This window comes from Chelonia mydas, chromosome 12 (genome assembly GCF_015237465.2).
Source record: "Chelonia mydas isolate rCheMyd1 chromosome 12, rCheMyd1.pri.v2, whole genome shotgun sequence".
NCBI lineage: Eukaryota > Metazoa > Chordata > Testudines > Cheloniidae > Chelonia > Chelonia mydas.
Genome location: NC_051252.2, coordinates 3,306,439 through 3,332,941, shown reverse-complemented (window position 1 = coordinate 3,332,941; position 26,503 = coordinate 3,306,439). Strand labels below are relative to the sequence as shown.

At 56.9% G+C, this 26,503-nt stretch overlaps 1 protein-coding gene and 1 long non-coding RNA gene across 25 annotated transcripts in view; one reads left to right on the top strand and one right to left on the bottom strand.

Annotated features, from left to right (window-relative positions):
• Positions 1-661: 661 nt before the first annotated feature.
• The window catches only part of MTSS2 (MTSS I-BAR domain containing 2), an 80,218-nt gene continuing 54,376 nt past the window's right edge, over positions 662-26,503 (bottom strand). For 2 of the 21 annotated variants that reach the window (XM_037877339.2, XM_037877349.2), the window contains 11 exons: positions 25,543-25,617; positions 24,108-24,116; positions 20,484-20,641; positions 19,052-19,159; positions 17,573-17,670; positions 15,433-15,643; positions 11,404-11,478; positions 10,940-11,005; positions 9,214-9,390; positions 8,654-8,819; positions 662-6,341 (listed from right to left, as the gene is read on the bottom strand). In XM_037877339.2, the coding sequence (XP_037733267.1) occupies positions 5,569-6,341; positions 8,654-8,819; positions 9,214-9,390; positions 10,940-11,005; positions 11,404-11,478; positions 15,433-15,643; positions 17,573-17,670; positions 19,052-19,159; positions 20,484-20,641; positions 24,108-24,116; positions 25,543-25,617 (1,916 nt within the window). In that variant the 3' untranslated portion in view covers positions 662-5,568. Of the gene's footprint in view, positions 6,342-8,653; positions 8,820-9,213; positions 9,391-10,939; positions 11,006-11,358; positions 11,479-15,432; positions 15,644-17,572; positions 17,671-19,051; positions 19,160-20,483; positions 20,642-24,107; positions 24,117-25,542; positions 25,618-26,503 lie in introns of all 21 variants that reach the window. The other 19 variants (XM_037877344.2, XM_037877352.2, XM_043526032.1 and 16 more) reach the window with 16 other exon arrangements.
• The window catches only part of LOC119563673, a 27,390-nt gene continuing 15,605 nt past the window's right edge, over positions 14,719-26,503 (top strand). For 3 of the 4 annotated variants that reach the window (XR_005222171.1, XR_005222169.2, XR_005222168.1), the window contains exons 1-2: positions 14,719-14,852; positions 15,368-15,584. This is a non-coding gene — a long non-coding RNA (uncharacterized LOC119563673). Of the gene's footprint in view, positions 14,853-15,367; positions 15,585-17,246; positions 17,812-26,503 lie in introns of those variants that run through there. The other variant, XR_005222170.2, reaches the window with a different exon arrangement.

Here is a 26,503-nt window from a genome sequence, read left to right as displayed (position 1 = left end):
CAGCAAGGATTTCACTGTTAAGTCAAGCTCGTCGCCTGCCATATTTACTATTCTTTCTACACATCGGGATGGTTTGTCCCTGTAACCTCAATAAGGATTCTTTAAAATACAGCCAGCTCTCCTGGACTCCTTTCCCCCTCATGTTATTCTCCCAGGGGATCCTGCCCATCAGTTCCCTGAGGGAGTCAAAATCTGCTTTTCTGAAGTCCAGGGTCTGTATTCTGCTGCTCTCCTTTCTTCCCTGTGTCAGGATCCTGAACTCGACCATCTCATGGTCACTGCCTCCCAGGTTCCCATCCACTTTAGCTTCCCCTACTAATTCTTCCCGGTTTGTGAGCAGCAGGTCAAGAAGAGCTCTGCCCCTAGTGGGTTCCTCCAGCACTTGCACCAGGAAATTGTCCCCTACACTCCCCAAAAACTTCCTGGATTGTCTGTGCACTGCTGTATTGCTCTCCCAGCAGATATCAGGGTGATTGAAGTCTCCCATGAGAACCAGGGCCTGCGATCTAGTAACTTCCGTGAGTTGCCAGAAGAAAGCCTCATCCACTTCATCCCCCATCCATATTACCTTCCTTCTACGAGCTCAGTCAGGAGTTGTGGAGCAAGGAAGTGGGACAGGTGAAAGAACAGGTGAGACACAAGAACAAACGTGAGTCCCAAGTATTAATTACAGTACAACTTTTATTAATACTGGAATCTTCACAGTGCATTCGTTACTTGTAGCAGTGACTATTTAAATCAAGGGCGGGGTGGGGAACAGGATAATTATCCAAAAAACAAAAGAAAAAGAGAGGGTGAGGAAAGGGTAGCAGGGGTGGGGGTGGGGGGGGGAAATAAATTAAAAAAAGGAACAAGTTAACAACAGCACCAGAAAAGTTACTTCAGTCGAAAGACATTTTTTTAAAGGAAATTTTTTTCTCTGTACAAAATGAAAAATAAAACCAAAAAACAAACAGTTGTCACGCGTCATCATCAGCTCTGGTCACAATAAGAGGGGCAGGAGAGACGGGACGGAGAGAGGTTATAACTAATCTTTATTACACAGTGTAAGAGTAACAGGGTTGAGATGCGACACACACATACACACACACACCCACACACCCCTGGGCTGGTGGGGCGGGCTGGGAACTCTCCTTTGGAGCTATGTACATCGTGGTGATCTGCTGTGCTTTGCATGAGGAGCGGGAGAGAGAAGGCGAAAGAAAAGGCCAGGGAGGGGGGAAGGAGAGGTTGTGCTTTCTTAAATGCCTTTTACAGATCCTTAAAATAACCATTTTCAAAAACTAAGACCTTCGGAGCCCAGGGACGCGGCTCCTTGGCTGCAGTTCAGAGACCTTTGCTTTTCACATCAGAGGTGGATTGTACATGCTACTAGCTTGGCCTTTATTCTTAATGCAATCCCCCCTCTCCAGCCCCGCCCATCACACATCTACTTCAGAGAGGCACAGGGCTGCTCTGCTTGGCTGAAATGTTTCTCAAGGAACAGGAGAGCCAACCCCCAGCATGCTGTTGAAAGCCTGGCAGGCTACAGGAGAGATGAACAATAAGATCAAAACCATGGGAGTCAACTACAGTGCGACTCCACCAAAATCAACGGGCCCTGCTCATCTCCGGTGCAACTCACCAAAACCAACGGGCCCTGCTCATCTCCGGTGCAACTCACCAAAATCAACGGGCCCCGCTCATCTCCGGTGCAACTCACCAAAACCAACGGGCCCCGCTCATCACCGGTGCAACTCACCAAAACCAACGGGCCCTGCTCATCTCCGGTGCAACTCACCAAAACCAACGGAGATCCCCAATCACTGGGCCATTCTATCCATAGTAGCTCAGTCTGCTTATCCAGGGTCTGACATGGCTCCCATCGCTGCAGGATCCCCTCTGCTCAGCTACTGTTCAGTGCAAAATACACCAGGCCAAGGGTAGCCCTCGTGTGGCTCCCTTCTCCTGTAATAACCAAATGGTGGTTCTCTGTCCCCATCCCACTGCTGTCGGCCATCTGGTGACGATGGTACCCTGAGCTATCGGTCCTTCGAAGGGATCCTGGGTGTAAGGCCAGTGCTTCTGGCTTCTTAAGGTAAAGTGGTGAGGAAGAGAGGGGGGTGGATTAGACCAGCTCTCAACCAATCATAACTCATCATTTCTCTAGCAAGCTGGTTGAGTACTATTCATTCCTATCCAATCAGATGCAGGGAAAGACCAGCTCTCCCCTTTCCAAACCCAAACCCTAAAGACCACATAGCCACTGCCGTTCAGCCAGGACACCCTGCCCCTAGCTTCCTCCCCTCCAGTCACGCACTCACTCATCACAAATCCCTCCTCCTTCCCAACGTCACCTTCTGTCAGCCAGTACAGATGTTGTAGGTTTGGGGGGGGAGGAAGGCAGGGAAGGGCAAGAGGCAGACAGCTTGAGCACCCTCACACTCTACCCAGCTCAACATGCATGGCATGGAGGAGGCCAGGCATAGATGCAGATTCCAAGGCCAGAAGGGCCCACTGGGATCACCTGGTCTGACCCCCCAGCATGGCACCAGCCATAGGACTTCCCCACAGTAATCCCTAGAGCAGAGCTTTTTAAGAAACAGCCAGTTCTGATTTTAACATTGCCACTGATGGAGAATCCACCTCGACCCTTGCTTAATCACTCCAATGGCTAATTACTCTACCCATGAAACATGTACACCTCCTTTCCAGGCTGAATGGGTCTAGCTTCAACTGTCAGCCACTGGCTTGTGTTAGACCTTCATCGGCTAGACGGAAGCACCCATTATTCAACGGTTGCTCCCCACGATCGCAATCTATAAGTATCTACAAGTCACCCCTTAACCTTTTCTTTGTTAGCTAAATAGACTCAAGGAGCTCAGTCTGTCACTCCAAGGCAGGGTTTCTAAGCCTTTAATCAGTCTCGTGGCTCTTCTCTGACCCTTCTCCAATTTACCCACATCCTTCTGGAATGGTGAGCACCAGACCTGGACACAGGATTCCAACAGTGGTCACACCAGTGCCAAATACAGAGACAAAAGAACCTCTCTGCTTCTACTCATCATTCCCATTGATGCACCCCAGGATGGCATTAGCTCTTTTGGCCAGAGTTGCACTGGGAACTCACGTTCACTGATTATCCACCCACACCCCCAAATCTCTTTCAGTCCCTGCGTGCCAGGAGAGAGTCCCCCAGGCTGCAAGCATGGCCTATGTTCTTTGTTACCAGATGTGTACATGGACGTTTACCCTTATTAAAATGCGTATTGTTGGCTTGCACCCAGTTTACCAAGCGATCCAGATCATGCTGAATCAGCGAGCCCTTCCTTTGGCACGGCTGCTGCAAGGTCTTTACGGGAGTGCGCTGGCCTGCAGCAGCTCCCCGTTCCTGTTCTCTCACTGTATTTATCCAGCCACCATGGCAAAGCCCAGCTTATAAGCAATGAGGGAGGTGTGTCCATCAGACCAGGTTATGAACAGAACAGACGGTCATCCCTAAATCTGTCCCCCCGCCTCCAAAATTAACCCTTCGGTGGCTCTCCTGCCTCTAACTCAAAATCCAGTTAATGCGGGGACAGTGATTGTGCCACACCACTGACTTCTGAGGAAGGACGCAGCACCTCATCAGGTTGGCAGCCGTGGGAAAGCAGGTGCTGGGAGATGCCACGAGGCCGTGATTATTGGGATGCTCATGATCATTAGCCCCCGGGGGCCTTGGGCTAAGCAGCGTTAAATTTACCATCAGAGCTCAGTGACAAGGAGCTGTGATCTAGGGTCCCCAGGAGAACCATGTCCTCACTGAGAGGCCTCCAGCGGGGCTTATGGGCTCTGGCCTGCCAGCTCTGCCCACCTTGTATCCAGTCGGTCCTTTCGCCGGCCGTGGCCACTGAGGCTAACGGCTGTTTTGTAAAAGAGGCAGGTCTGACTCTGCCACCTTTACTCCCACTGAGTAACACCTTCCTGTGTGGGGAGTCCCCATGCTTTTCAATGGGACCGTGTGTGGAGTAGGTGAGACTGGCTGTGAGTCTGGAGGGGCAGGGGGAGAATGGCCACTGAGCAAGACCCGAGATTCCCATTCCTCATGGGATGGCATCTTACTGGGACAGGGAAGGCACAGGGCACCGAGTCCCCGCGGCACAGCCCTGTGTAGCGTAATGCCAGGGATGGGCCTCCCAGCTCCAGGGCACTTCACCATGACAAATCCACCGGGGCCCGGTGCTGGCTGTCCCGTTCCAGGTCAGCGTTCCGTGTTCGTGCTGATCTGGCGGCTACGACTGTTAGGGGAGAGCAGGAGTAAGTGTGGGCAGATGCACCCCCCACCCCCTGCTGCAAAACCCTGCATCCATCCACAGCCAGGCACACGTGCAACCCCCCAGCTTGACACACACTCATGCAAACACCCAGTTAGGGACTATGCTGCACGAACAGCCCCAGGCCACCCAACCCCAGATCCCCCCGCACACTCCGAGGCACACCTCGCAGAGGCCTGCTGGATTCCTAGCTGTCTGGCAACCCCTTTACCCTGTACTTCGGTAACCAGCCCCAGGGCAAATGCGGGCTGTGAAGCTGGATGCGGGAAAGGGTAACCCTTGAGCAGGCCGGTTCCTTTAAACTACCAATGCTGCTGGTTGCTAGCAGAGCTGTGGATGGGCACCCCTACCCCTGCCTTGTCACTCTACGGCTAGAGACCCACACAAGCAGTCTAACCTCCTGAGAAACACACGTACCCAAGGCCCCTGGCCTGAGGTCTGGGCAGAGCCGGGGAAGTCCTTCCACATCTCAGCTACTCAGGAGGGGAAGAGAGCCTGGCTTTTGGTACAGTGCCAAGTTTTCAACCGGAGACTATGAAGTGCTAGCCTCCAAATCCACTGCCGGGGGCACACATGGAGGGGCAGCTGCTCCGCCAGCAAAGGCATATTGGGGAGGCGGTGACAGCCAAAGCACCTCAGGGGATAGGGCCGCGTGAGCCAGGACCTCTATCCACTCCTCTGATGCTTTGGTGAGTCATTTCACTGCAGCCCAGGAGGGAGGGAGGAGAGAGGAGGGGGACGGTCAGAGGCTTAGCACAGGACTAACAGTGCATCTTGCATCCAGCGGAAGAGGAGGGAGGTGGCTTGTGGGGGGAACAGCAGCCAGCGGTCCTTGGCGTTGTGTGTGTGTGTCTGTGTGTGTTCTTTATACTTATTATGTAGCTGCTTATTTGAGTCCAGGTTCGTGCTCCCCCTCCCCCCCGCAACACCCAGTGGGGGTGGCCCCCTCTTGTAGCGCTGCCTCCTGCTGGCAGCGAGGAGTCTTTAACAGCCAGCAGCAAGGTGTGGGGAGGGGATGGGGAACGAGGAGGAGCAGAAGGGCGTGAGAAATGAAATACAAAATAGGCTCCAAAACCAGTTCAGTGCCTCCTAGGCGGCGCCTTGCGAGTTTGTTAGCGAAGACTTTTAAATTTCCATTTAAATCTAAACTCGTCTCTAGCTCCATAAAGTGGCTTTGCCTCTGTGATTCTTTATTGGATTGATTTCTCTTCTGTGCTCAGTCCGGACCCTGTGTTTGCTCTCTTCCCATGGGACGCGGCGGGTGGGGGGAGTGTCATCACAATATCCGGGGGGCGGATCTGTCGTTGGTGATGGTCCTGCGCAGGCGCACCCCGCGCCGGATGGCTACCAGCATGTCTTCTGCAGGGGGGTCGCTGGAGGCAGCTGGGGGCAGAGTGGGCATCTCCTCTCCAGGGCCAGGGACAGAGAGAGCGGTGGGGAAGGGGAATTGGCCCTCACCCAGGGCACGGGCACTGGCCACCAGCTCGCCAATCTTCTCCACCAGGCTGTGCCGGTTGGCGGCCAGCTGCTGGTCCTCCTCTTCCTCCGCAGAGAGGTGCTGCCCTGCACCCGGGTACACCGAGATCTCCATGGCGTTGCTACCCCAGGCTGTGTTGGGGAGGCTGAGCCTCTTGGGCGAGGCTTTGGCGAAGTCCATGGCGTTTGGCGAGGCGTCGTCGGCGTAAAATACACACTCTTCACTGCCCACCCGGGTGGGCCCTGTGTAGCCCGGGGAGTCTGGAACCGTGGGGGTCTTCACCGGGACGATAGGGGGCCGGATGGGGATGGGCCCGGCGTTGGAGAGGGTGCGGCGCACCGAGGGCTTGGTGGAGGGCGTGCGGCGGATGGTGGCCACGCCAGGGGGGGCACTAGCCGGCAGGGGGGTCCCGGTGGGCAGCCCAGCAGTGGAGGCGGGGCGCTTGGTCTGGATCATGCGGCGGTAGTTCTGGGCGATGTTGCTGTTGCGCGGGATGGTGGAGGATTTGTCAAACTCGCTCTGGCTGTCGCACTCCACGTCTCCGTTCACCGAGTAGCAGTCGTAATCCGAGCCTGGGGGCAACACGCAGCGTCAGCCACCGCCACCACCGCGTGCAACGCACTCGCCGACACACGCAGCGTCAGCGCGACACACGCACAACCAGCGCCACCACCGTGTGCAACGCAATCACCAACAACACGCAGCGTCAGCCACCGCCACCACCGCATGCAACGCAATCGCCAACAACACGCAGCGTCAGCACGACACACGCACCACCACCGCCACCAACGCAATCGCCAACAACACACAGTGTCAGCGCGACACACGCACAACCACTGCCACCAACGCGTGCAACGCAATCGCCAACAACACGCAGCGTCAGCACGACACACGCACCACCACCGCCACCAACGCAATCGCCAACACACAGTGTCAGCGCGACACACGCACAACCACTGCCACCAACGCGTGCAACGCAATCGCCAACAACACAGTGTCAGCACGACACACGCACAACCACTGCCACCAACGCGTGCAACGCAATCGCCAACAACGCGCAGCGTCAGCGCGACACACGCACCACCACAACCAACGCGTGAAACGCAATCGCCAACAACACGCAGCGTCAGCACGACACACGCACCACCGTCACCAACGCAATCGCCAACAACGCGCAGCGTCAGCGCGACACACGCACCACCACCACCACCAACGCGTGCAACACAATCACCAATAACACGCAGCGTCAGCGCGACACACGCACAACCACCGCCACCAACGCGTGCAACACAATCGCCAACACGCAGCATCAGCGCGACACACGCACAACCACCGCCACCACCGCGTGCAATGCAATCGTCAACAACGCGCAGCGTCAGCATGACACACGCACCACCACCGCGTGCAACGCAATCGCCAACAACGCGCAGCGTCAGCATGACACACGCACAACCACCGCCACCACCGCGTGCAACGCAATCGCCAACAACGCGCAGCGTCAGCATGACACACGCACAACCACCGCCACCACCGCGTGCAACGCAATCGCCAACAACGCGCAGCGTCAGCACGACACACGCACAACCACCGCCACCAGCGTGTGCAACGCAATCGCCAACAACGCGCAGCGTCAGCGCGACACACGCACCACAACCAACACATGCAACGCAATCAACACCACATATCAGCATGGCACCCACACACCACAACGACACCGCCAGCAACAACACAACCACATGTGCAACACAATCAACACAGCATCAGCATGACACCCCACCAGGAACACAACCAGAGCCACAACAGAATCAATACATAGTATCAGCATGCCACACACATGCCACAACCACACCAGCAGCAACACAACCAGAGCCATAATACATGCACCACAATCACCAATGTCAGCATGACACACAAACCACAACCTCCAGCTACACAACTACCAGCCACAGCATGCACAACACAACCACAACACATGAACCAGCAAGACAACCACAACCGCATTACATACTCAGAACCACCAGCAACAAAACCATTCCACACACAAGGACCAGCAACTCAACCACACCACAGAGCCAAAACGCTAGCACCTATAATCAGCATGATCCAAAATACACATCACACATAATACAACCACAACATACTATAAAAAAAACACAACACAAACATAACAACCAGACTACACACCACACAATCAAAACATCACACACCATCACATTACACGCAACACAAAAATCATACAAAACACACACACCACTTACAACATAGCCACCACACCCCACACCACAGTCATGGGTGCAAACGTGACCAAAGCCCACCCACCGCACCACAAACCATCATGCAAACACAAGCTGGTGGACAAATGGAAAACCACATTTTGCAACAGAGGTTGAAAAAGCGGATGTCATTGTCTCCTCCAGGTTGTGACAAGGAACCGTTTTTATTTATTCAGAACCAAGGCCACCAAGGAAACCCCAGCTCTGGAGGTTGTAAGAGCAAGTAGGACAAACCCCTGTGCGGGCTGGTCTCAGTGTACCCGGGGGGGACGCACGGACGCGCTCTCGAGGTCCCTTCCAGCCCCACAGTTCTATGAATCTAAAATACTGTTTGCGAAACTGGATGTAGAGAATGCCCTGCGGCACGATGGGAACTCCCGGCTCCCTCCCAGCCCCCAGCTCGGCCCCATCCTGCAGCTCCTGATTTATCCTGCCCCATTTGATCCCTTCGGCAGAAGGAACCCAGTGGCTCCATCCTGAGATCCCTGCAGCAGGACCTGCCATGCGAGCAGTGGAACTCAGCGAGTCCTGGGCATCAGCCCTGGCTGAGCACGTCGCTCCAAGGCCTGGAAAACCCAGCCCCCTTGCCAGCCCGGCTGCATGGAGGCTACCTTGAGACGGGATGGTGTCTTCTGAGCAGGACGGTGTAGTGGTCTGGGTGCTGTAGCCACTGGAGTACTGCAGGGAGTCCCGGCTGCTCTTCTGGTGTTCGAGGCTCAGGCCACGGGTGAGCACCATGGCCAGGTCGCTGGCAGCAGGGGACACCTCCTCACCATGCTGTTGGAGAACCAGAGGGACCCATCACAATCTGCCTTAGCTTCCAGTCAGAGGAGTTTGCTCCTCTCACCCTGGTCTCTGGGCATGACTGGGAGTCAGGAGCAACTGACATGAATATTGCAAGTCGGGCTCGGTTCACCAGCAGCACGGGGCGGGACCGATTCCCAGCCAGCAGGTCTGTGCACTCAGATGGGTTTGTAAGCACACGGCCATCCCAGCGAGGGGGAGGGCAGCAAACAAGCCGCAGGGCGGGAGGGCAGGATCTGGACATCCAGGCACTCCCAGGGAACCACGAAGTGAACTGGGCAGGAGCAGGGCTCGAACCCAGCACTCAGTGGGGCAAACAGTCTCCATGGTCCCACGTTGCCCTCCCCTCGCTCCTTAACAGCTGTACCTTGGCGGCGATGGTAGCTGGGGACATCCTGGGCCTGGGCACGTCCTCCAGGTTAATTCCTGGGTACCCCATGCTGGCGGAGCCCATCTCGGCCTCCCGCAGATGCTCCACGCGGTCCTTCCTCCGCTGCAGGGTGGTGACCACCGGCTGGTCGTAAGGACTGGCCTTGGACCAATCCTGCAAAAGGCAAGGCAGGCCTGGTAAGACAGGGGGCTTGGCCTCAGGGGGACAGGAACGTAGCAAAGGATTAGTGAGCATGGAAAGAAACAGAGGGGAGAGTGCGGGGGTGGGAGGGAGGGAAGGGTCCTGGTGGTAACACAGAAATGACTGGCTGCAAATTAGCAGAGGCAGCGGCTGTGTGAACCGTCCTGCCGCCACCCTGGATGGATGGGCTGGTATGCCAGGCTCTCGCTTCTTTGTGTACCAAAGCCTCTGTCCGTGGCCACATGTAGAGTACGAAGGCCATGTGTGTGCACGTGTCTATGTATGTAGGTGTGCACGTGTGGGCATGCGTGTGTACAGGGAGTCCCAAGGGGGATCTAGCCTGGACCATTCAGCCCAATGCCTAGTAATAACCTCCAGCCACAATCACACCATCATCTGGACAAGATACCAACTCCACCCATTCCTTCCCCATCTCCCTCCTCACCTATCCCCACCCATTCTCCTCCCTGCAAATCCCCACCCATCCCCCTCCCTGGTTTTCTTCCCCCCCGCCCCATCTATTTCCCTCCCGGCCACATTTCTGTCCATCTTTCGCATTCTTCACCCCCTATTCCTTCCCTGTGTCCCATCTGACCCACATGTCTGCTCAGTCCCTTGTGCTAGCCCCCATTCTATGTGCCCCCTTCCTTGGCACCACAGAGCCTCCATTTCAGCCTCCTGGCAGTCAGGAAAATGACTGGCTCTCCCGCAACTCCGCTCGTCTTGGGATCGCACTCAAGCCAAGGCTGGGCCCATTTCGGGGCCGTCCCAGCTTCCCTCTGAGGAAGAAAACGTGCACAGAGGATGGCCTGACCCCCAGGCACCAGGGGTGCTGAGCAGCCGAGTGACAGGGCCTGGGCTGGTGATCCCAGGGTAAGGGCTGGGAGGCGACCCAAGGGGAATGCAGCCCTGCTCCCTGTCATACGGGAAGCCGTGGGGTGGCCAACTCTGCTGTCGCAGCCAAGGAGCACAGCGGGTGAAGCCCCCAGGCCAGTGGGCCAAGCAGCGGGTTTGTCGGCCTGGAGCTCCAGGCTGCTCAGCAAGTGCTGGGGTAGCTCAGGAAGCGGGAGAGACAGACACGGTGTGTCAAGCCAATAATCAACACCTACCGTGGCTCTGCTCATCCCTTACTGGCTCACCGGCGCAGAAGCCGCACAGCCCCAGCAGCATTGGAGATATGGCTGCATGCAGCCTGCTTTGCTTTAGACCCACCGGCTAGCTTCTAGGCTGCAGGTCACATAGTGCTGGGCTGCCCCGGCACGGCAAGGACCTGTCCCACTTCTCCACCACCTGGCCTGCCAGCTCACCCCAGCTGGGCTCAGTGCAGGCAGCATAGCACAGCCCAGTTCCAGCCCAGGGGCAAAGAGCCACCCCTCCCTACGCAAAGCACCGGAGAGTCTACCGCAGCCGCAGGGGAGGGCCCTGCCCCAGCCCCCTGCGGGGAGGAGAGACGTGACCCAACGTCTCCCATCTCCAGACCTCTGACAGGGCCTTGCCCACAGACATGCTGGGAAATACACACCAGGCTCAGGCTTCTTCGGGAGCTTCCTTCAGTCCTGGCCACATGAGCTACATTCATAGGTTTCAGCTGAAACACAGCAAGAAACCGGTGGTGAAGAAAACCCTGCACTCACTTCTGTGCCATGTCCCCCCGCAGCCTGGGAGCCGAGCAGCATGGCAGGCAGGGGGAAGGGAAGCCAGACGCACACCAGGGCTTCAGAGCCCGTGACAAAGCACAAAGCCAGTCGAGAGCCAGGGCAGGCCAGGAGTGGAGATGGAGGGGGAGGAGGGGGAGATTAATGGGATGGGAGGTGTGCGTCTCCCAAGAGGCCCCCAGGTGCCATGCATTGTGCTGCCCCTGGGGTATCTGCATGGGAAACGTAACCCCAATGAAGCGAGAGAGACGGACAGAGAGGGGGACGTTGCTGATGAAGGCTTCACCTTTTCACCGCCTGAGCACGCCCCTGCGGTAGAGCTAGAACTAACCGAGGTGGGGGAGCTGCATTCACTAACTGACTGGCAGGTTTCCGAGGCCTCGGAGGATGCGGAACTGGAGGACTTCTGCCATGCCCAGAGTCCGTCAGCGGGAGCGTCAAACAAACACACAGAGAAGGAAGACAAGAAACCTGGTTACAAAGCCAAAGGCATGCAGCAGGAGAGGAGAGAAACGCGCCCCCCAAGCCCGGGAGCATCTGGGCCAGCCCCACAGCCAGCAGTGCAGACACAGCTGGAGTGCCCCGGTGAATGTTAGGTATAGACAGACAGCCTACAGGCATGCACACACACTCCTTCCTTCCCTGTACGTATGTACACACACACACACACACACACGTTCCTTCCCTGTGTACACACACACACATATCCTCCTTCCCTGTACATACATATACACACAAACACACTCCTTCCCTGCGTACACACACGCACTCCCTGACTACACATACATACTGTGACAAAGTTCCGAGCCTGTAATTGTGGGCCCCGTGCTTCCTGGCAGATCCAGGGGCCTCAGAAACTCACTAAGGCCCCAATGTGACCTTCCTTTCACAGCGTAGTGGCCAGAGTCACAGCCTCTTGGGTTACTCTCATCACAGGCCAGTATGGGAGATGGGACGGGGAAACACCCCACGGTCTGTGTTGCTCCGTAGGCACAGTTCGCCCTCCTGAATGGACCGAGTCCTGCGTCCCCTCTCAAGGGGAACTCTGTAGAGTATGGGGGCGGGGGGGACCCGGACCCGCCCTCTACTCCGGGTTCCAGCCCAGGGACCTTAAGGATAGCAGTTGTTGGTGGGTTTCCATCCACCACTAAACACTGCTTTGATTCCCTGGGCCACTTCCCCCGTAGTCCCCTCTTCCTAGCTTCACCCCTACCTCAGGATACAGCAATCCTTCCTCCTCCAGCTCCTTTCACCTGGGCTCTCTCTAGGGAACTGGAAAGGAGAGCTTTTAAGCAGTCTGAGTGAGACCTTGATTGGTTCCACCTGTCCCCGTTAGCCTAATGACCTTAATTGGTTAATTGGTGTCAGGTGTCTTGATTGGCCTGGAGTCGCCTTTGTTTGGCTATCCAGGGAGCAGGGACCTGCTCACTCTGAGGCTGATATATCTGCCTTCCACCACTCTCTTATATCCTTCTGGTCTGACTCCGTCACAACACACAACACACACATTTATCCTCCTTCCCTGTACGTACGTACACACGCCCTCCTTCCCTGTACGTACGTACACCTACACACTTTCCTTCCCTGTGTACACACACACATGCACACACACTCCCTGTGGATGCACACATGTACATGCTCACTGCTTATGAACCCCCACCCACCACGTCACACACCCAACACACAGAGATATAAACACCATAAATACACTCCTGCACACGTACCCAACTACACTCCATATACACTTCTCAGACAGGTACACCCTCCATGTACCATCCAGACACACCCATGCCATCCCCACACAAACATATAGTACAACCCCCCCCATTTACCCATCGAATACCACACCGGATACACACATGCCTTGCACACGCTGCATGCACTCCCCCAGCACAGAGCATACTCACACACACATTCCCTGTACACACTCCCCATCCCTGACACACACAGACAACACACCATACGCACCACCCTGTACCCTGTTGCTGCGTCACCCCCAGACCTAGGCATGATGACACAGTCACAGCATTGGCTGAAGGGTGTGCACGGTGCAGGGGCCGCAGTCTCTTTCCGAAGAGCCTCTCCTGCTGCCTTCTCATGGGAAGGAGGGACAGAGCAGCCCTGCTGCCGCTCCAGACCGCCCCCCCCCCGGCCCCGCCCCCGCCCCCGGGAAGTACACCCTGCTCTGGCTGGCCCCCAGCCCCATCTCCCAGGGCACAGAAATAGAGTGCGGGGTGCTGTGCACTACCCCTCCATTCAGCCCCTCTCCCCAGCTTCAGCTGCCTTCCCTCTGGGCTGGCCTAGGATTCCCAAGGGACAGCTGAGTACGCCACACCCCAGCCACGGCGCTGCCTGGCGCAATGGCCATGCCTTGGCTGAGAGCAGACTCCTGGAAAGGATGAAGGCCAGGTCCCCTACCCCAACAGTAACCCGGGGTGGACCCTGCTCCTGGACATTACCCTGTCTTGTTCACTCAGCTGGCGTCCAACCCCCAGCCAGACCAGCAGGAAAGCTGCACAGTGTTAGTGAGATTGGCTTAGCGCATCCACATTATCCAGTTATGAACTCAGCCGTACCAAGCTGGGTTAAGGTTAGAGCCAGAGCCAGAGCCAGGGGTGTGAGCAGCCGTCTGAGTCGTGCATGCAGCCTGCGGACGCTGTGCCCTTTGCCCACAGTGTCCCGATCATCCTGCGGGAGCCATGTCCCTGCCATAGCCAGGGCAGTCAGAGAGCGAGCTAACCAACGGGCCAGCCACTGCCACATGTGGAAACTCATCACAACGCCGACCCTGGCTGCCCTAAACGGGGTGCAGGGACAGCTCTGCAATGCGGGCCTCGTGCTGCTGACAACGTGCACTGCCCTTAGCAGTGCTTTCCAGACCTACCATGCCCAAGCAATCCAAGCGCTAGGGCCAGCTGGTCGGTGCTACAGACCGAGGGCTTCTGGCTTTCACACGTCAGACTTGAAAAATTAGAGGGAGGGTAACTACTGGCAAATAAAATGGGTGTAGGGCAAGCCCAGCTTCCCAGGGGCTGCTCCTGATGCCAGCAGCCCCGTGTGAAGCCGATGATGGGTGGGGAAGAGAGCAGGAGCTATGCTGTATCTGAATACCGTGCACCACTGGAATTCCATGCTGAGAGCCTGGAGCCTGAAGGCACAGCAGGGCAGTTGCCTAAGCCATCTCATCCCTCCCTGCTGCTGGCTTTTGCGAGTCCTTTGCAGTTCCATGCTAAAGGCAGGATGCCTGTGGCATGGGTCACTCTGAATATTTCAGTGCATGTCACGGTGAAGTGTGGATACTCTCCAGAAAATGCCATTCCAGGGCTCCAGGCTTCCCGTCTCTCCCTGATGCAGACAGAAAGTGCTCATCTTAACAGTCAAAAGACGTTTCTTGCCTACGCCCAAATTTGCACTGGGGTAGTTAAACCAGTGCAAACCCGTGTGTACACTCTCACTCTGGTTTAATGGCGCTTTATTTAGGTTAGACTTAAACTTGTTTCTGGGTGACTTCTGCTAACTAGAGATAAGCCTGGTTCCAACCAAAACAAGGGCGTCCACACAGCCCTGGGCACCTACGTCAGTTTAAAATCATACCAAGTGGCCTATTGCCCCTGCCCTGCCGAGTCACCCTGGGCTGGGACACAGCTCGGCGGTGTCCCCAGCAGTACAATCTGCCCATGGCTGGGGGATGTTCTGGGGACGGTGCAGAAACCCAGCCGCTCTCTCAGAACCGGGCTGGCTCTGCAGGTCCAATACCAACGGCTCGGGTCTGTCACTAAGGTGAGCAGGTTGGCCTGTGGCACGCAGGGAATAAGAAGGGGCCACGTTTTCTGACCATAGTGCAAGTTCGATTCTGTCTATTTCCCCTCCCAAGGCCCCTGAGATTGTGTGGCAGTGGTTTCCCCCCTAAATCTTACTGCTGGGGCTTCAAAATGGCTTGTTGGGCCAGCTGACGAGAGAGGGGCCGGGGTGAAGAGACCGTGCAGAAATCTGCCCAGTTATCCCATATGGATTCACTGCCATGCTGTGGGAACCGGGTCAATGTGAATTAAAGCCATGTCCCCGCCTCATCTGCATTAACCCTCGCTGTGCCCCACAAGGCGGTTGGTGAATGTTGCCCCTCTCTGACAGATGGGGAACCTCAGGCAAATCAGTGGCAGAGGCGGGATTAGAAGCCAGGAGTCTCTGGGCCCCTGCGCTCTACCCACTACGCCCCGCTGCTTCGCTCAGGAGGCATGAGCACGTGTGATCTGATGTGGATCACTGAAGTGGCGCCTTTCCCTTTCTTTTTAAAGGGGTGTGTAGAATCCAGAGGGCATTCACTCACGTCAGCTCAGCGATCGCACCATGGCCCCCTTACCTGACTGGTGATGTCAGACGGCATCGGAGAAGGCGGCTTGGAGTACGTGGCATCCTGGGAGATGAAGCCAGAGTCGTGGGAGGAGACGCTGGACAGGCGGGTGTTGGCATTAACCGGCTGCGCCAGGCTGCGGTAGCGATAGGTGGAACCTGGTGAGTATGTTTGGGACCCGCTGGACCGAGCGGTACCACCCTTTGTACTGTTAACGCTGCTGGGGGGACGGCGGGGAGGAGGGATGAGAGGGGAGTGGGAAGAGGGAGGAGGGGTGGCAATCAGGAGAGAGATGCATGTTATCAGGGTGAGAGGGGTTACGAGGAGGGCAAAGGAAGGAAAAGACAGTTTCAGACAAAGGTCCGCCACACAGATTTATACACGACAGGACTAGAGTTACAGACCAGGGGGGAGGGAGGGAGGGGGAGGGACGGAAAGGAGGGCGCACGCCTGCATTTCTGTCTCTGGGGCAGGCTCAGTTTCTGCCCCCATGCAGCATGCACCCTCCAGCACACACTCATTCTGTGGGTCCCACCCTGTCCCACTGGCCCCTCTCTAGCCCTGTCCACCCCGAAGCACATTCCAGGGCGAAGGGGAAGAGACAGCAGTGCAGGTGCTATGGAAGGCCAGAGGTTCAGTTCAGACGTGCACCCACAATAGTCTGGGAGCTGTTCTTCCCTAGATCCCAGCACCTTCCTGGGGGAGCCTAGATCTGCCCTAGGAATTATTTTGGGGAAGTTCTGTGCACTGTGCTCTAAAGGAGGCCAGACCAGGTGAGCACAAGGGTCACTTCTGGCCTTAGAATCTATGAATGAAAAGGTGGGTCGGTATCGTTACCCCCATGTTTACAGATGGGGAAACTGAGGAAGAGGGACACACCCATGGCCGAAGACGCTCTTAAAGCACATGCAAAGTATCTGTGCAAACTGGCTGGGGTGCTATGGACCCAGGAGACTTCATCTCCTCTTCAGCAACCCTTGAGCACTCCTTTAGTGTGTGCTGGTGCCTGGGAGAGCTGGTGCATCTGTGATGTACCCAGCCTGGCTCCATTCCAGTACGTGATTCTAAAGACTTGAGTATTGACCAGCACTGGCCCCAAAAGCTGCAGGATCAGGGATCACCGCTGGCAGGCCCCTCGCACACTCGCCCCTCTACATTCTGCAGTGCCACAGGGGAAATCCTGCAGCCGTTTCAGACACGTTTTTAAAATGCAGGTTTTCACTGTGTTCAGTATTAAGATGAGTAAGACGTTGGGTGTCCAGGAGCCCTGGGGAGGCTGATTGGGAATTCGGTTCTATTTATCGTAGGCTGCATATTTTCATTTTCCCCGTGGCACAGGTGCCCATCTTTAGGTTCCAGGGCCAGACAATGGGTCTGGTTCATACCTGGCAGACCTATCGCTTCAGCCTGTCAGCAAACAGCTCTGAATGGGTGACTCTCAGGTCATGTTTTCAAGCTTTTCTTTGCAACCACCAGGGCTAGAAATATATTCATTTTTAAGAAAGCTGAGATTCTGGATCCCAATTTGGTGGCAAAGGGTGAATTCCAGGGAAATTCCTAGCCCAGAGAATGGTGGAATACATGGGGCCTGACCTTATACTTCTGATAAAGGCTCCAAGCCTAGGGACTTTTCAGGTGTGTAAGTGAGTCAGGTCCAATCACATACTCCAGGAGGGAGAGAAGAGACAGACAGTTCAATTAACTTTGTAACCATTCTTTGACCCCATGTGTTCCACAAATCCTCCCTCCACCAAGGGCCCTTCATATTAAGTATTACTGAGTATTAAGATTCTCATGTAAGCATCTCCTCTGGGGTTACACAGGCATGGTCTGGGCATGAAAAGCACTGATTGTGAAAAGGAGTTCATCTGACGGAGGATTAAGCCCCATGCCACAGATACTGATCTATGCTAATCCTCAGCGCAATGCTTTAATGATCAATTAGCATCTGATCCACACAGAGTCTTGGCGACATTTCACCATGCATTCTTCTCCCTGTGCCTGAGGACCTGAGCTCAGGCCAGGGATTTGGTGTTACCAGCTGAGCACTCAAGCACTTACACAATGAGGTTGTGAGTATTAAAGCAGAAACTCCTTCACCCCCATCCCGAGTATGTTTGTGAAGTCCCCTGCTACAGTCTGAACTTACCTGCACATGCTGGACTTGCGGGAGCCAGAGCTGCTGGGGGAGGATGGAGGAGTCTGATAGGACCAGCTGTAGTCAGAGCCTTTCAGGTCTTTGATCACCTGCAGGAGGAAGGAGCCAGGCCACGTTAGCAATGTAGCTTATCAAAGAGCAGGCGAAGGGGTGACTTGCTCACCGTCTGTAAGTACCTCCATGGGGAATAAATATGGAATAGTGGGCTCTTCGTCTAGCAGGGAAAGGACTCACACAATCCAATGGCTGGAAGTTGAAGCTAGACAAACTGAGCCTGGAAATATGGCATTAAAGGTCTAATAGGGAGGGTAATTAGTCACAGGAACAACTTCCCAAGGGTCACGTGGATTCTCCATCACTGGCCACTTGTCGGTCCAGATGGGCTGTTTCTCTCAAAGCTCCACTCTGGGAATGATTGTGGGGCCGGCCTCTGGCCCCTTCCATGCAGGAGGTCAGGCTAGGTGATTGCAATGGTCCCTTCTGGCCTTGGCATCTCCAAATCGACGAAACTGCTCATTTATAACTAAGTGCTTCCATTCCCCTCCCCCCCCCCTCCCTCCAGCAAGACCCTCGTGTCACAGAGTCCCCGGGCGAAGCTCTGGAACTGCTCCCTACGAAGCCAGGCAGGACTCTGGGGAAGTCTCCTTTCTGTGAGCAGCCTGTCTGCAGGGGACACAGCTCACACAACTTCCACCTTCCTGGGTCTGACCTCGGAGCATTCAGCATCCTCTCTGCCCCTCAGTACGCTTCCCACAGCGAGTCCGCCCAGGCGGGATCCTGGGGAAGCCAGAGGGTCCTGCACCCCAACTCCGCAGTCAGATGGGACTCTCAGCCAGCCAGTAAAACAGAAGGTTTATTAGATGTCAGGAACACGGTCTAACACAGAGCTTGTAGGTGCAGAGAACAGGACCCCTCAGCTGGGTCCATTTTGCGGGGCAGTGAGCCAGACAACCCCGTCTGCACTTCACTCCAGGTCCCCAGCCAGCCCCAAACTGAAACTCTCTCCAGCCCCCCACCCCGCTCTGGGCTTTGTCCCTTTCCCGGGCCAGGAGGGCACCTGATTCCTTTGTTCTCCAACCCTTTAGCTCTCACCTTGCAGGGGGGAAGAGCCCAGGCCATCAGTTGCCAGGAAACAGGGTGTCGGCCATTCTCTGTGTCCAGACCCCTGCACACACCTGCCCTCTAGGGCTCTGCAACGATCATACACCCTTATCCCACAACCTAGATACTTAAGAACTGCCTAGGGGAAACTGAGGCACCCCCACAATATTCAGAGGAAACATTAAGAACAGTCCCACTTCGTCACACCTCGATGGACATCTGAGTTAGCGCTGTAGGGGCCAGCTGCTCTCTGCTGCCAGTGGACACATGCTGCTGTCTCTCCTCCCAGAAATATTCCCCCCCGAACATTCCCATCCCCCCCTTGCACTCCCTCCCTCCCCCTGCACAACCAGTCCTTGTGCTCCTCACCTGCTCGCTGGCAGGGGGCAGCTTGTGCGGCTCTGCGGTCAGCACCACCAGGTCCTCCATGATGCCCTGCAGGTGAGTGATCTCTCCCAGCATGGTGATCTCGCCAGTCTGAGCGGCAGGAGGAGGAAGCATCAGCAGTTGTTGCCATGGGACCCAGGGCTTTCCCCTTCCCTTACTGCCCTGCTTGGCTTCCTCCAAGTCAGCAGTGTCTTACGCGGGGTGTGAAACTCGCTCTGCCTGCCAGCCGGCTGGCCCTGACAGCAGAACGCCTGCAAGAACCTGCCTGAAGCCATGTCAGCATCAGAGGGGTGGGGCAGCCAGAGTAGCTCATCAGCCCCTACTTGGCACAACCCCAGCGAAGTAAAGAGAATCCAGATCCCAGCCCCACTCCGCAAAGCCAAGGGCGGGATGTTGATTTACATCAGTGGAGGATCTGGCTCTGGAAGTGTAACTGGAAGCTGCCATTGCACCATCCCCTGAGTGAAGTGGGACTGGCTTGCCTCCCGGGGAGAAGCAGGACCATCGAGGGCTGTGATTGGCAAATTCCCAGCCATTCCATGGAGCAACTGTCCTTTCCCCCGTCACAAGAACCTCCCTGGCAGCACAGCTCCAGGAGATCCGCAACCTGGTTCTCTGTGACCTTCACCTCGGGGAGGTGCTAATGTCAATCCCTCCAGCATTCACCTCCCTGGAATTTGACCTCAGAGCCCTGCAGCTGGGGACAGAGTTCTATCCATCAGTCACCATACATCCAACGCAGCCAGAAGGTACTGTCTGTTCTAATCCATGACATGGGACAAGGAAACTGACCTGTATCAGCCACTGCAATGAGCGGCTCCTGGGACTCTGAGAAAGGCCGCTGGAAGGGGCCAGGACACGGACAAACTTCCCTGCTCTTGGGAAACATCTCCTAGCATCTTTAATGCCCCCCCCCGTCCCAATTTTTCATACGTGCTAGCTGGTCACCCTGACCGTAGCGCTCACCTCCCAACTGTCCCAGCTTTCACGGGACTCTCCCATTTTGACCCCCGAAGACCCTGTCCTGGTTGAAAGCAGTTTTTCCTGAGACCCCCATTTGAGGGGCCCCCCTAAACTGAGCGGTGAAGAGGGTCTGGCTTGGCTGCCTCTCTGTCTCCCTCTACGGAGGGCAGGACGAGCCAAACCTGAGTGGCACCACGTCCTGTTGGGAGGGATACCTTAGAGACACAGAAGCCTGCCTCCTCGAATCTCTAGGATGAGACTGCAGGTTCCTCCACGCTTGTGAGAGGGTTTGTTGCTGGGGAGATGGTTGGAGGCAGTGGGGAAGTGTCTGTTGGGAGATCCAGAGCAGGAGCTGGTTGGCTTCTGGCTTGCTTGGCCGGTGGGTTTGAAAACCAGCCCGCTGGGCTCTAACACACCTCTCCCCAGAAGGGCCTGGGAGAGCAGCACTTACCACGACAGGCTGCAAGAAGGTGATGAAGGTGCAGAAGCGGCCCCGCTCCTCAATGAGGGCCTTGCGGACAGCCTGCTTCTCAGTCTCTTCCAGAAGGAGGTACATGTCATTGACGTCTTGGAGAGCACTGTCCAGCTGGGGCTGTAGGTCCCCCTTCCCTGAAAGGAGACAAGGACAGGGAGACATCATCCACTCTCCACTCACCGGTCCCGAACCTGCTGCCTTCCAGAGATCTTCCCTCCTCCATGCTCTGCTGCTGTGAAACTGAGGCAGGCAGTGGGGGATGTCAGTCCTTGGACAAGACACTGCAGAATTTCACATTAGCAGCCACCAGCACAGCATCTCAGAGCGTTTAGGACTACGGCTACCGAACTGCCGACAATTACAGCCTACGAACTGCAGCACGAGCTCCCCCGCTGCAATCCCAGGCCATAGGCTCTAAACCGCTGAACACCCAATGCCAGGTCACTTGTGGGAAAGTAATGTAACTCCAACAAGCCTCCTGCCAGCATGTCAAGGGCTCTCCTGAGACATAGGGTGCTGTAAGAATCTCCCTCTGCTGGGATGCTCTGAGCTCACTGAGGGATGCACGTCGGTCCACGTAAGGGGGAATCAACACAGAAAAAAGCCAGTGGCTGGCTTTGCTCAGGATCTCCACGGGGCAATACAGCCCTGGAGTCCTTCCCGAGGCCTATAGAGGAGGCCTTCTGCCCAAGCCACGAGGACAGAGAAGCAAGGCTGAGGATTAGCTCCTGGGCTAATCATCCACCATGACAGACACAATGGGCCACGTGTCATCTGGCTGGTCAGTGGAGCTGCCCCAGGGAAGGACGTGGCTCAGCCTGTTCCTAGCGACAGTGCTACAAAAGAACTGCAGGACACAGAAAGGTGCTCTCTCCATCTGCTGGGTTCAGAGATCTCCAGTCTCCGTTGGCCCCTCCACTGGCTTCTTTCTGTTGCGGACTCCACAGCGGAGGCACCAGCTGACTAGTATCCCAGCTGCAGCGTGACCCCAGCCTTGCCTTCACCAGCTCAGCGCTCTGAACCTCTCTCTGCGTGGGCCCCGGCAGGGGTCGGTCGAACTGATCCAGAGGCTGGGTCATGTGGCAGAAAGCCCCATCCTCTCCTGGTTGGTCTGACCCCCACTTCAGGCTCCAGCCCTACCCAACCAACCCAGGGGTTTTGCTTCAGGATGGCAGGTGCAGAGCCCTGCTTCGTCCAGCTGGACAGAGCAACCGGACCAGTGTCATAACCCGCACACTGGCTCTGCAAATCGATCAACTACCCTCCTCCTCCCTGTCCCACCCCCGCCTCCCCAGTCCATGTCTGTTTCACACTCACCTTGCAGAAGTTTCCCTTGCTGGATCCACCCCGCCCCATCCCCCCCAACATCACATTTAACAACATGGGTCTAAATTCATCCTTGGGGCAGCCCCACCAAAGCCCTGGAGTTGCACCGGGGAGGAATTTGCTCATCTTGTGGCTGGAGGAAGGCACAAGCCAGCGGAATACGAAGAGCTGAGAGGTTTGGGTGAATCGGTTCGTCCAACGGAGGCAGAATGTGACCCATGCAGTGGGCGCAGGAGTGCCCAGGTGTTAGTCCAGGGTGGGAAGATGAAACACACATGCACGGACAGAGCAAGCAAAGCAAAGAGGAGCCGAGGAATGAGCGCTTTAGGTTGGCGGGGCCCCCAACTGCCCTGCTCAGGGGCCACAGAGCCACCTGCATGAAACAGCAGATGGCATCTGCCCCAGCTTCACTCTGGAGATGACCAATCCCAGCATGCAGCGCTCAAAGTGCTTGATTCAAGCACACCAGGCTGACCACTGGATGTGGGTGGGTTCCCCCAGCGTTGGGGACATGAGGACATGAACTCCATGGAGTCCCAACAAAGCCCCCCCTCCCTGCCCAGTGATCCCCATGCACAGAAGGTAAAGCCGGACGACTGAGAGGCTTGGCAGGTGGAAAGACCAGGGGAACGGAGGAGAAAGATGGCGACACGAGGAGTTCCCCGGATGAAACAGTCAAGAGGCTAATCAGGCCAGGAGGTGGAGACACCCAAACTTGTGGCGGGCGAGTGCTGAGACGGCGCTGCACAAAGGGGAGCACCAGGCAGGTGGGCAGAGTGCCAGAGAGGACCTGCCTTGGCACAGGAGAGACAAGTCTGAATCAGCCCCTGGCCAAGTCCGTGGCAGTCTGGAATCTGGACCTGGATCCCAGTCTGAATTTCCCAACTGGCCAGCCCCCAATCCCAGAGCCAAGCCACCAGGGTGAGCAAATCCAGATTGGAAGATGTGCGGTGTGGACCCGACCCACTTCCCAGGAACGTGGGCACAATGGCCGGAGTGAAGAGCCAGTCTGGACTGTTGTAGTGGGGATCCCCAGAACAGGCCCCTGGCTGGGAGGGTTGGGCGTTATCTGCTAAAACAACGGTTTAGAGACATCCTGTTTTTCCAGGCCAGTGGGAGGGACTCACAAGCCAGTCTGGCTGGTACAAGCAGTGCAGGTCAGGTGTCACTGGAAGGATTACTCGTGGCAAAAACTCCTGCCTCCTTGACATCAAAAGCCCAGCGAGGGTGGGAAGAGGCTGCAATCAGAGACCCTGCTCGTGGCAGCAGGCACCAGGGAGAGAGCCAGATGGGAGCTGGAGTGCAGGACAAGGGGAAATAGCTTCCCCCAGGCCCAACTGGGGCTGGAAATCCATGTTGCTCTCCAGGAGGGAGCCGGGCTTCCGGCAGGGAGATCTCAGCATTCACCACATGGCTTACAGCATGCAAACCCTGGAGGAACAGGGCAGAGAGAGAGAGAGAGAGGAGGAGAAAGCCAGGGCGGGAGGGCTTGAAATGAAACCCAGGCTTGCTGGGTGTAGATGGGGGCTCTGACCCCCTAGAGGGGCTGCCATGTCCTCCACGTTTCCAATGCGCCACAGGGAGGTTAGGCCTGATCACCTGGCAGAGGGACGTACGCGTGGATGGGGCTGTAGCCAGCACAGGGGGCAGGACTCCAGAGGCTGGGGCATGAGGGGGACCTCGCTATCTGTGGGTGTTGTTCCTTGCCTGCACACGAGCAGGGCACTCCCTCCTCACAGCCTTTGGGGGTGGCGCGGCTGGATGTGGAGATGGGGATTCCCCAAGACCCCCCAGCTCTCCCCTGGAACCCAATCACGGCACCATTGCAGCAGACAGCCCATGGGAGGCAGAAGGAGCTCAGCACGGCGCAGGTGCCACAGGAAGGAAGGGGCCAACCCACAGCCCGGGAACCAGAGCTGAATGCCTGGGCCACCCCTGGACCGGGCTCTGGAGCGAGTGCACGGCACGTGTCAAAGCAGCCTGCTGTGCCTTGCTACAGCCACCTGTAGATGGAGGCCCCACTGGGGCGAAGCTAGCCTGGCCTGGAGCTCCATGCCCACCCCACAGAGAGGGGGCACCGGCCCAGACAGGCAGGCAGGGAAGGCCTGGGATGGTCCCTTGCTGGGTGTGGCAGCCGCCCGGGCCAGGGCAGTCTGACTCGGGTTCGTTTCATTTCGAGCTCAGCCAGAGGGGAGACAGAGATAAATGAAGCACAGGTCACAGGGGAGGGCTGTGGGGAGCGGGATGAGGCTGGCTCGACAGCGATTGACTTACCAAGTAGCTCTACAGGAAGGATGTGGAAGGGAGGAAAGAGGAGAGAGAGAGACAGAGAGAATGTGTGAAAGACAGGCTGATGTATGGACCCTCCGCGCCCCCCCTCCTCCGCCCCTCAGGGCCGGCAGGTCAGTCACCCTCTTCCCCAGGCCCTGACTCGCCCTGGGGGCTGCTCCCAGACAGGGCTCAGACTCGTGTGGGCCCCCTGCACGCCCCCATCCTACCCTGCGGGAGGGGGTTAACTCCTTGTGTGTTGGGTTGGAGCGAAGGGAGCTGGGGAGAGTGGCCGGACTGTGTGATCTGGGGATAAGGGAAACCGGACTAAGGGAGGGTTCCCTGCAGGGAGCGAACTGGGCCATCTTTCCCTGCAGGGAGCCCCTGGAGAGAGCATTTTAAGGGCTCTGTTTGTTCTTATCATTGAAGTAGCGCCACAGGCCCCAGCTGGGGGTGGGTTTCCGAAGAGCCTGCCTACCACTGAGCTGCTCTTGAGTCCCGTGCCGAGCAAAATTCTTCGCACAACGTCCTCATGCAGTGCCCTGCGAGCGCCCGGCTGGGACTCCCCAGTGCCGGAGCCGCCTTCGCTCCCTGCCCTTTCCGGCCCTCCTGGAACCCCCCCAGCAAGGATTTGGCACAAGAACAGCATCTTATTTCCTTTCCTGCTGCTCCCCAGTGCCATCTCCACAGCAGGGTTCCTCTGATGGGGCCCAGGGGCAGAGATTGTTCTGGGGTCACGGCTACAGGGCGCGGTGAATGCAGCAGGCTTGTTCACCCACTGAACCTTGTCGCTGAGCCCCACAAACCCCCCAAGGTGGATCCCCATTGTCAGCATCAAAGCCACCTTCCCAACACCTAGAGGTGAAGAACTAGGCTGCTCTGCTACCCTCTGCCCCAGCATGGCTAATGGCGACAGCATTTGTTAATTAAACCTCCCCACTGCTCTGTGAGCTACAACAGAATGCAGCCAACTTTGGGGTGGAGCAGACTGGCTGCTTCACAGCACACATACCGTAACCCTGGGGGTAGGAGGGGGAAGAGTTCAAGCTGCAGAGGGAACCGAGGGAGGCAGGTGTCACAGTCTGAGCTGGAACATGGTTAGCAGGACGAGGAGCTCGCTTGTACGCTCAACCCCGAGCCAGGATGCCCAGGTAGCACTGGGGTCTCTGTCCTGCCTTGGAGGAGAGACCGTGAACTGGGGCCCCGACTACTTCTCCCCTATCAGAGTCCCCGGCCTCAGGGAAGGTCTCAAGTCGAAGGCAGCACAGTAATCCCTAGAGCCAAGAGGCACCAGGGCCTCTCCAGCCACACCTGACCCAGCCCAGCCTTGCTTGGGTGTGAAAGCAGGTGAGACCCCCCACAAGGGGGCAGGCCCATAGCTGATGGAGGGGCAGGCTGCCCTCCCTGGCGTGGGCACTGCAGGGTCAGGCAGGGCTCTTACCTTTGCGGGCCTTCTTCTGCAGCTTCAGCGTATCAGAGGATTTCTTCTTTATCTCATGGCGGGCTCGCTTGTACTCTGAGGACATGGAACAGACCATGAGACGTGTCATGGCCTCCAGGAGGGGACACCAGCCCCCTCCACCCAGCTGGCCCACGATTCCTCCTACCCTGACCCAGGACGCCCCCCTAACCCGCCTCTCCCAGGCGCACCGTGGTCCCCCCTCACCCTCTTGCTATACTGTCCCCAGCTTGAGCCCCTCCCCCCGTTATGGCATAGTCCCCCCCATTCCCCTCTCCTCCCAGAGTACAGTCTGTCTCCCCTCCCATGGCCGGCCTTGCGCAGGGGGGGTATGACATGTTGCCCCACGGCCCCCAGCTCCATGAGCACAGGACATTCCCCCCCACTTGTTACTGCAACTTCCTCCCCTCACCCGTCCTCCTCAGATACACAGTGAGCCCCTGCCCCCAGGATGGCAGGCTCCTCCCCCGGGTACTGGCATTAGAGATGTAAATACTGTTTAAAAAGTTAACCGTTTAAACGATTAAAAATATGTCCTTTAAATGGCTAACTGATTAAATGGCTGGGGCCAATCCTGGCAGCCGGTGGAGCTGGGGCTGGTCTCCCAAGGCCAGCGCGGCTGGGAGTGTTCCAGCCTCGGGTTGCTCCAGCATGGGGCCGCTTGGCACAGCTGGGCCCGCCCCGGGTGGCGCACGGCTGCTGGGGTTGGCGGGCTGGCCAGCTGGCCAGCCCAGGGTTAACGGTTAAGGTGGGTTAACCGGTAAGACGAATTCTTACCAGTTAACTGGTTAACCTTTTACATCCCTAACAGGCATCCCCCCTTTCCTGCTCAGGGCTATCCTGCCCCCTCCACTCTCTCAGGTACCACGCGTTCTCCCTCATCTCCTAGGGACAGGGTACCCTGGTGGATATGGCACCCCCCCCGGCACCGTCCACCCCCCCA